This window comes from Myotis brandtii, unplaced genomic scaffold (assembly GCF_000412655.1).
Source record: "Myotis brandtii unplaced genomic scaffold, ASM41265v1 scaffold896, whole genome shotgun sequence".
Lineage (NCBI taxonomy): Eukaryota > Metazoa > Chordata > Mammalia > Chiroptera > Vespertilionidae > Myotis > Myotis brandtii.
This window is the reverse complement of record NW_005371677.1, coordinates 436,705-445,253: the sequence shown is the minus strand read 5'-3', so window position 1 is coordinate 445,253 and position 8,549 is coordinate 436,705. Positions and strand designations below refer to the sequence as shown.

Genomic DNA, 8,549 nt, shown 5'->3' with positions numbered 1-8,549 from the left:
GTGATTATAATAGAATCAGGGGCATAGAAAGGGAGTGGACTGACTATTCTTGCGGGGGAAAGGGGTGTGGGGGATGCGGGAAGAGACTGGACAAAAATCATGCACCTATGAATGAGGACAGTGGTGGGGGGGTGAGGGCGGAGGGTGGGAGGGGAACTGGGTGGAGGAGAGCTATGGGGGAAAAAAGAGGAACAACTGTAATAATCTGAACAATAAAGATTTAATTAAAAAAATAATAAAAATAACTTTCTTTTAAGTATAATAAATTTTCCCACACAAATTACCTCTTCTGGTAAAGCAGAATGGGGCTTGTCAGAAGTTGCAAGTAGTAAAACTGGAGCAAATGAAGGAATATTCTGTAATAATGTGGTAAATGTGGCTTTGAGTGTTGGTCCAACTATTTCCCACCACAAGTGGATATGAGGAATATACACTATACTCGGTGCTGTTCTCTTAGCTTCACGAATCATCTAGTAGAGAGAAAAAGATTTACATTCAGTTAGAGAATCAGCACATCAGTAATGCTAGCTTTTAATGCTTAGTTTGGAACAATGTTTAACTTCCCAGAATTATCATATAAATCCATCAAAATTTTTAAATAGGGGGGTGGGTGGAGGTGGAAGGGGGCATAGAGGAGATAAAGGGTGATAGGAAAAAATAAAATAAAACAAAAAACCCTCACTAAATAACTAAAATGCTTCCCTCAATACCTTTTATAAATGTTTTGTCTCATTGTTAGAAAACATAACTGTTTCAAGCAATTAGAAAACAACTCAAGATATATAGACTTTTCTACTGTAACCAAGGTTAAATATAAAAATATAAGTATAAAACAACTTTTCATTAATTTTTTTTCATAAATAGCAAAAACAGAAGCAGCAAAATATCTGAGTACTTACAACATAGCAGTCACTCTTTCAAGTACAATTCTCACAACGGCCATACAAGGTAAATACTATTATCTCCATTTTGTAAATGAGGAAAATGAGGCAGAGATCTAACAACTCTCTTAAGGTCACTTAGATATTAAGTGGTGAAAATGGGATTTAAACCCATTCTCTTTAATGACCAAGAAATTTATTCTTTTTTTTTTTTTTAAACCTAAAGTTACAAATCAGTAAACAAAGAAAAGTACCACAAAAAAATAAAAATAAAAATGAGGCAATTCTACATTTTGTCTCTGGAAGTTTCCTTTGTCTTATAGCTTATCGAGGCAACAATGAATTACCTGGGCACATGTTTCTTCAGGAGATGTAGTACTGATTCCAAAAAGAACAGGAATGTCTAATGTATACACTGCAAATTTTTCCAAAGCATGGATGACAGCTGGTGCCAAATGAGAACCTTGCCCAAATCCTGGTTCTCCCACTATCAATATTCTTGGTCGAAAAGACATAGGTTGATAACAAGCATTTCTGAAAGAAATGAGTAATAAGCTATGTTTTAGAAAAATATAAAGTTTAAATTTTCTCCCAAACTACCAACTATGAACTTAAAATAGTCAAAAATGTTTAATGTTTCATTGGGCAATCATATCAGCATGATTCACATGGTTTTTGGAAATGACTTCCACAAATTTTTAAGAATACATATGCAGCCTGGCCAGTATGTCTCCATGGCTGAACGTCTACCTATGAACCAGGAGGGCACATGTCCAGGTTTCGGGCTCAATCCCCAGTGGGGTAGGGGGAAGCGGGGAGATGCAGACGGCAGCTCATCAATGATTCTATCTATCTCCCCCTCTCCCTTCCTCTCTGAAATCGAATATATATATATGTATATGTATTTTTAAAAAGAATACATATGCAGTGGTATTTCTACTATAGTGACAATAGCAAGAACAATTTTTTTGATATTTTAATTAAAAAAAGAAAGATTAGTTGGCATTTTTTTAATCTTTCAACAACTATCTCATTTAGTTTTAGGGAATTTACACACACAAACACACACAATTCATTTGCAAGGGAAATGTACCTATTCAAATGAAGAAAATTAAAATTTTCTTTTGCTTTATTAAAAGAATTTTGAGGAAGCCCATTTTCACATACTGATGGAACATCATCATCACTGTATACCAAGTCACTTTCTAGCAGAGGACAAGAAATATCTATAAACAAACAAAAAATTGTACATTAGTAACTTTTCTGGATTGCAAAGCAAATTTTTATGCAGTGCTTCAGTTAGCAAATCAGTGTAAATCAATCACATTTTTTAGAGAATCAAAAATATTGTGTAGATATGAATAACAAGTACAGTTAAGTCCTCATTTAACAGTCAATAGGTTCTGTGACTTTAAGCAAAACCATGTATAAAAAACAATTTTACCATAAGCTAATTGATATAAACAAGAGTTAAGTTCCTATAGCATCTCATCATTTTTATAATGAAACAATGTTAAATGAATCAATGTTATTTGAGGATCTGCTGTAAATATAAAAATGCATTCCAAACTTAAAATATCCAAGCAAAGCACGACCAAGTTCCTTTCAAGATGTTGTGTATAAAGAAACATTTCTGAGATGTATAAAACATTTAGCTTTATGATTATGAAAATTAACTTTAAATAATTGATCAAATTTCATACCGGAGTCTAGTGCTTTATTTGTTCTGATTTCTGCATGTGGAAATACTCTCTGAAGGGCTTCTAAGATCTGGTGAACAGTGCTTTGCAGGAGTGGTTTCACAATGGTGGACAGTGCCTGCCCAGGTGATGTCACAGCTCTTTGGGAGGCTGGTATCATCTTTTGCATAGCTACCTCAAAATCTTTAGCTGAGATAGTAATTGAAGAGAGATCCAACTGTAGTTTCTCACTAGTGTTATAGATCTGTGGGTAGCGTCGACGCAGAGCACATAAAGCAGCCTCAGAGCATATTGACTTAATATCTGCACCACAGTATCCTACCCAAGGCAAAAAAAGAGGAAAAAAAGGAATAGTAAACTACCATCCTATTAGCATGACTATGGTTAAAATTAAAAATCACCCTAACAACACAGTAGCAAAATATTTAGGAGTAAGAAGGCTAATATGGTGGTGATAACCATCAACAAATCAACTTTTGTGAGTGAAATAGGCAAATACTAATATAGCATAGAGGTCAAGAGCAACAGTTTTAAAATCACAGACAAGTTTCAAATTCCAGTTTGTCATTTTCTAGATGTGAGCTCTTTGGAGAATCATGTATGCTCTGTCAGCCATTTCTACATTTGTAAAATGGGAATAATGTTACCTACTTTATAGGACTGATGTGAGAATTACCTGAAATATATGTAGAATGCTCAACAGGATGACTAGAAAACTGTAAACAGCAAAAGATACCTATTATTACCTACTTTGCTCTCAAAATCCCCAACAGCTAATTTGTCAAATATCTCTATTTCATATCCGAACTTTGTAGGAAGGGAACAGTAGAGATAAGAAACAAAATAACTTTGTATTTCTTTAACTATAACATTTCAAGACTATATATCTTTGAAATGCATGTATTCCTTTTAATGCTTAAAAGCAATGTTTACCAACACAGTTTTCTGCTAGTTCTTCTAGAAATATGTCCAGTGGTTTAGGATTCCAATCCCTGGTATGAATCTTCAGAATTTCTTTTCGAGCCTACAAATAAAAACATTTTTTTTACATCTATTATAAAGTAAGTGCTATTCAGATTAGAATAATTTCAATTTAAAATACTTTAAATTATCTAAAATGTTAAAGATATCGCCCTAACCAGTTTGGCTCAGTGGATAGAGCGTCAGCCTGCGGACTCAAGGGTCCCAGGTTCGATTCCGGTCAAGGGCATGTACCTTGGTTGTGGGCACATCCCCAGTAGGTAACTCTCTATCCCTCTCCCTTCCTCTCTGTAAAAAATCAATAAAATATATTAAAAAAAAATTTTTTTTAAAATGTTAAAGATATCAATCTATACTAATACAAGGGTAATATGCTAATTAGACCAGATAGACTGGACGTCCTTCCGGACAAAGCCATGGTGGTGGGGGCCAAGGCAGAGGCAGTTAGGGGCGATCAGGCAGGCAGGCAGAGGCGGTTACGGGTGATCAGGCAGAGGGGTTGGGGAGATCAGGCAGGCAGGCAGAGGGGTTAGGAGCAAATTAGGCAGGCAGGCGAGCAGTTAGGAGCCAGTGGTCCCGGATTGCAAGAGGGATGTCTGATTGCAGTCGGACATCCCCCGAGGAGTCCCGAATTGGAGAGGGTGTAGGCCGGGCTGAGGGACCCCCACCCCATGCACAAATTTTGTGCACCGGGCCTCTAGTACCTAAATAAAAATATAAAATAGTAAAAAAAATAAGTATTCGTACAAGTTTAAGAACTTTATATTAAACACATTTACATTTATAGCACTCAAGTTCCATTCATATAAAAGTGAATGAGAGAAAGTAAATAACTATTGTTCATTCTGGTACATATTAAGAACTGTTAGCCTGGCCAACCTGGCTCAGTGGTTGAGCGTTGACCTAGGAACTAGGAAGTCATGGTTCGATTCCCGGTCAGGGCACATGCCTGGGTTGCAGGCTCGATCCCCAGTGGGGGGTGTGCAGGAGGGGCCGATCCATGATTCTCTCTCATCATTGATGTGTCTGATGTGTCTCTCCCCCTCTCCCTTCCTCTCTGAAATCAATAAAATCAATATATATGAATTGTTTTTAAGAGTGCTGACAGCTCTACCATATTTTCTGCTTGGTTCTCAAAAGATTAAGTGGTTTTAAAATAACATGGTGATACCCATGAAAAAGCCAAGGCTAATACATTGGCTAAGGACTGACTGTCCATTTGCCATATGTTCTGAAGCAAAACAAAATTGTATGATTAAATTCAAAGACTGTGTTCAAATTGAAAGAATTTTAGGAGTATTTTTAAGGAGGCATTATTTTAAAAAAGAAATAATAAATTATCTGACTTATTTTCTTTAAATAGAGCAATACCCCCTAAAAATACATACATACATACATACATATTTGGGTGTTAATCATAGAACTTTGCTTCAGAACATACAAAACTCAACCTTCAAATTTTCACTGTACCAAGACTTGTTCATGATAAGGGTGACATATTTTGTCAAAATTTGAGTGATGTTACTTAGATTCTTACATCTTTATCAGGTAAGCTGAAAAGAAATTCTCTGTCAAAGCGACCAGGCCTTCGTAAAGCAGGATCAATAGAATCCAATCTGTTGGTAGCACCAATGACCACAATTTCTCCTCTGCTGTCCAATCCATCCATAAGAGCTAGCAGGGTGGAAACAATCGAACTAAATTTAAAAATAAGAGAGAAGAAATTAATCGATTGGATGTGGAATATATCACTTCTTTTGGTAAGAGGTTAATACATTAAACATGAACGAATTTTCTTAAGAGTATCGCACTACTTTCAATAGATTTTTAAAAATGTCTGTAAAACAGCATACTAAATAATATGTACAGATTAAAATAAATAGAAGACATAGATGGTTTATAGAATGCCATGAATGGATCCTGAAAGTCATTTCATAAAACATCATTTTTCAAAGGTACTTGAATTCGCAAACACATAAAAAAATACTAGTAAGTACCACATAAACAGTATCTAAAATTATAAAATGTTCCATTGCATACAGATTATCAAAGAACCCCAAAATAAAATAGAATACATATAAAGCATAGAATTTTAATTACTTTAAATATTTTATTGTGGAGATCAGTAAAATAATTTCCACATTTTTTTAATATATATATTTTTTTATTGCTTAAATTATTACAAAGAGTATTACATGTTTCTCCTTTTTTTCCCCCGCCCTTGACAATCCCCTGGCCTCCCTTACCCCCCCAGTGTCTTATGTCCATTGGTTATGCTTATATGCATGCATACAAGTCCTTTGGTTGATCTCTTTAATTTCCACATCTTCATCACCTAGTTTCAACTAACAATATTCCTTTTATATGTCTTTACCTGATAGCTTTAAAAACCAAAACCTCAGATAATTTAATATAAATATTTCATGTATGCATTTCTAAGATAAGGAGTTTAAACACTCCCATGATACTATGACATCAATGTAAACGACAGTAATTCCTTAATATGACCTAATACTAGTACCAAATCACCCCCGATTTACTCATTTGTTCAATAAGATCCATACTCTGCACTTGGTCATACAACCCTCAAATCCATACCAGTTCTGATCACATTCCCTCCCCCTTTTTTTTCCTTCCTCCATGCCATTTATTTGTTGAAGAAACTGGGTCATTTGTCTTAAAGAATATTCTTCCCACATTGTGAACAGAGTTGATAGCTTCCTGATGGGGTCAATATAACTTGTCTTTTATCATTTATGTATCCTATAAACTTGAGTTAGATCTAGACGCTTAATAGACGCAGGTTAAAGTACTTGGAATTGCACATTTCATAAGGAATATACCGTGTTTCCTACTGTATACCTCAGGAGGTACATAATACTAGTTTCTCACTTAAGATCAGTGGGTTGGTTTTTTTTCTTCTTCAAGTTTCATAAAATTTTTACTTAAAAAAAAAAGTTTTACAAAATCCCATTCTTCCGACCAAGAAACCTGCCCACAGGCCACGGGGAGCTTCTGCTGAGAGGACAGCGGCAGTCCCGGGGTTAAAGGGCACCTTGCTGCAGAACCCACCAGAAGGTTTCTTAAAGGGCCTTTCAAAGGCTGAAGCAGGAAAGGCTGCTGGGTCTGAATCTTACGTTTCTGCTACATGGTCCATGCGATGTGCACATCACAGCTGGCACGGAACTGCCTGCGTTTAGTTCCAAACACCAACCACGCCCAGGAACATCCTCTCTGAGAAGAGATCCAAGAGCCGCGGCATCAGAGGCAGCAGCGGTGTCACCGGTGCCAGAGGACAACGAGCAAGTGGACTGGGAAGTCCTGGGCTCACTCGGATCCTCATCTCCACCGATGAATAGGAGAATCTGCTTCCAAATTAACTCAGGATACCTCCTTCCACTCTCCGAGGAGCCTCAGCGATACGTACTCTAGACAATGCAGCACGAGGTTGCAGGGCGCAAGCGCCCACTGCCTGGCAGCCTAGGTCCTCTGCTGCAGCCTGGCGGCTTTGAACTTGGACACCCGCTTGGTGACCTCCGACCTTTCTGACGGGACTTCTCTCCGCTCAGGGATCGTGGGCAGCACAGGGTGGACCGCGGCCGGGTGCGGGGCGAGGCAGGGAGACAATTCTTTCTCTATCACAGTTCTAGAAAAAGCCTCGAGCGTCCCAGCGTCCCGCGCGGGCAAGAGCGTCTCTGGAAGCTACTCCTGCTCCTCCTCCAAAATGCTCTCGCCGGCGTCGCTGCCCACGGCCTCCTGGCAGCTGACGCTCCTCGCAGTCGGCGGTGCTGCCCTCGCTGGTGTCGCTGCACACGCTGTTCCCGCGGCTGCGCGACTTCAGGATGGACTTCCGAGGGACGTACACCCCGTTCACCAGGTCCACGAAGACCTGTAGATGTCCACAGGGGTCCTGATCGTGGGCAGCTCCGAGGCCGGGTGGCCACCACAGCTGTTCTCTTGCTTCTGTTTGGCTTCTTCCTTCTTTCTCACTGAATTTTAAGGTGGTGTTTTTCCCCGTATTGATTCGAACCCGCTTGGGTTCAACGGTGTGAGAAAAGTATATGGCTGGTACAGAGCTGGCCCCTGGCCCAAGGGCATCGTCGTCGTCGTCGTCACCATCCTCATCCTCATCACTGAAGGGGCAACGAGAGCCTTTCACAGCGCAGCTCGGCCCACGGGCTGACAGCTGGGAGCCGCGGCCTCGGCCGCCGGATGCGTCCAATTCACACGTCCGTTCACACGTGTGCTGGCGTCTTCCTTCTCCTCTTCGAGGTCGCTGTGTCTTCTCCGTTTGCAGTCACAGTGGGAGGCTGACTCTCAAGTTCGCCCAGCAGCTCCTCCTGTAGCTCCAGTTCTTCCAGCCGAGCCCACAGCTCCTCGTCCATGAGCAGATCCTTGGATTCAACATTTGCAAAATCCGCTTTAAAACTATCTGAAGTTTTGGGTTTGGAGTGAGGTTTATGAGCAATTCGGTGTTTTGCTTTAAACTCGAAGTCACTTTTAATCTCTTTTCTTATGTCAACAATATCACCTGCAACATCATTCATTTTCTGCAAATCTTCTGTAAACTCAACTCTGGATTCAAAATTTGTCATCACTTTTTAAAAATCATCTATTGTTTTTCTTACATGTCCTTTCCGGTGCTCGACTAAGCCCACGGCCTGCTTTGCGGAACACTTGGCAAACCAATTGTCCCCCAGTAAGACAGTGACTTCATTAGTGTGGACGAGTTTTCCTGGCATGAAGGCAAAAGGGCCAAATGGTACCATGATGCTGTAGGACAGCTTGTCGGGCAGGGTGCCGAGCCGCTCCTGCAGGGCACTGTAGTCGTCCTCCACCTGCCGCCAGTGCTGGATCCTCTCTCTGCAGCAGGTGACCACCTTTTTCTGCTCCTGGCGGAGTCGTGGCGAGGAGCTTGGGGTCCGGCGGGGCCTCCGCGAGGCAAACGAGTCCTAAACAAGTGTTTATGGAGGCTGTGGCCGGCGCG

General features: G+C 40.0%; 1 protein-coding gene and 1 pseudogene across 3 annotated transcripts in view; both read right to left on the bottom strand.

Annotated features, from left to right (window-relative positions):
• Positions 1 to 8,549, bottom strand: part of ATAD2 (ATPase family, AAA domain containing 2) — an 89,073-nt gene that overhangs the window by 35,140 nt on the left and 45,384 nt on the right. For all 3 annotated transcript variants that reach the window (XM_014532463.1, XM_014532462.1, XM_005885170.2), the window contains 6 exons: positions 5,100 to 5,259; positions 3,515 to 3,605; positions 2,585 to 2,899; positions 1,975 to 2,107; positions 1,229 to 1,415; positions 285 to 470 (listed from right to left, as the gene is read on the bottom strand). In XM_014532463.1, the coding sequence (XP_014387949.1) occupies positions 285 to 470; positions 1,229 to 1,415; positions 1,975 to 2,107; positions 2,585 to 2,899; positions 3,515 to 3,605; positions 5,100 to 5,259 (1,072 nt within the window). The remainder of the gene's footprint in view (positions 1 to 284; positions 471 to 1,228; positions 1,416 to 1,974; positions 2,108 to 2,584; positions 2,900 to 3,514; positions 3,606 to 5,099; positions 5,260 to 8,549) is intronic.
• The window catches only part of LOC102259199, a 6,318-nt pseudogene continuing 4,255 nt past the window's right edge, over positions 6,487 to 8,549 (bottom strand).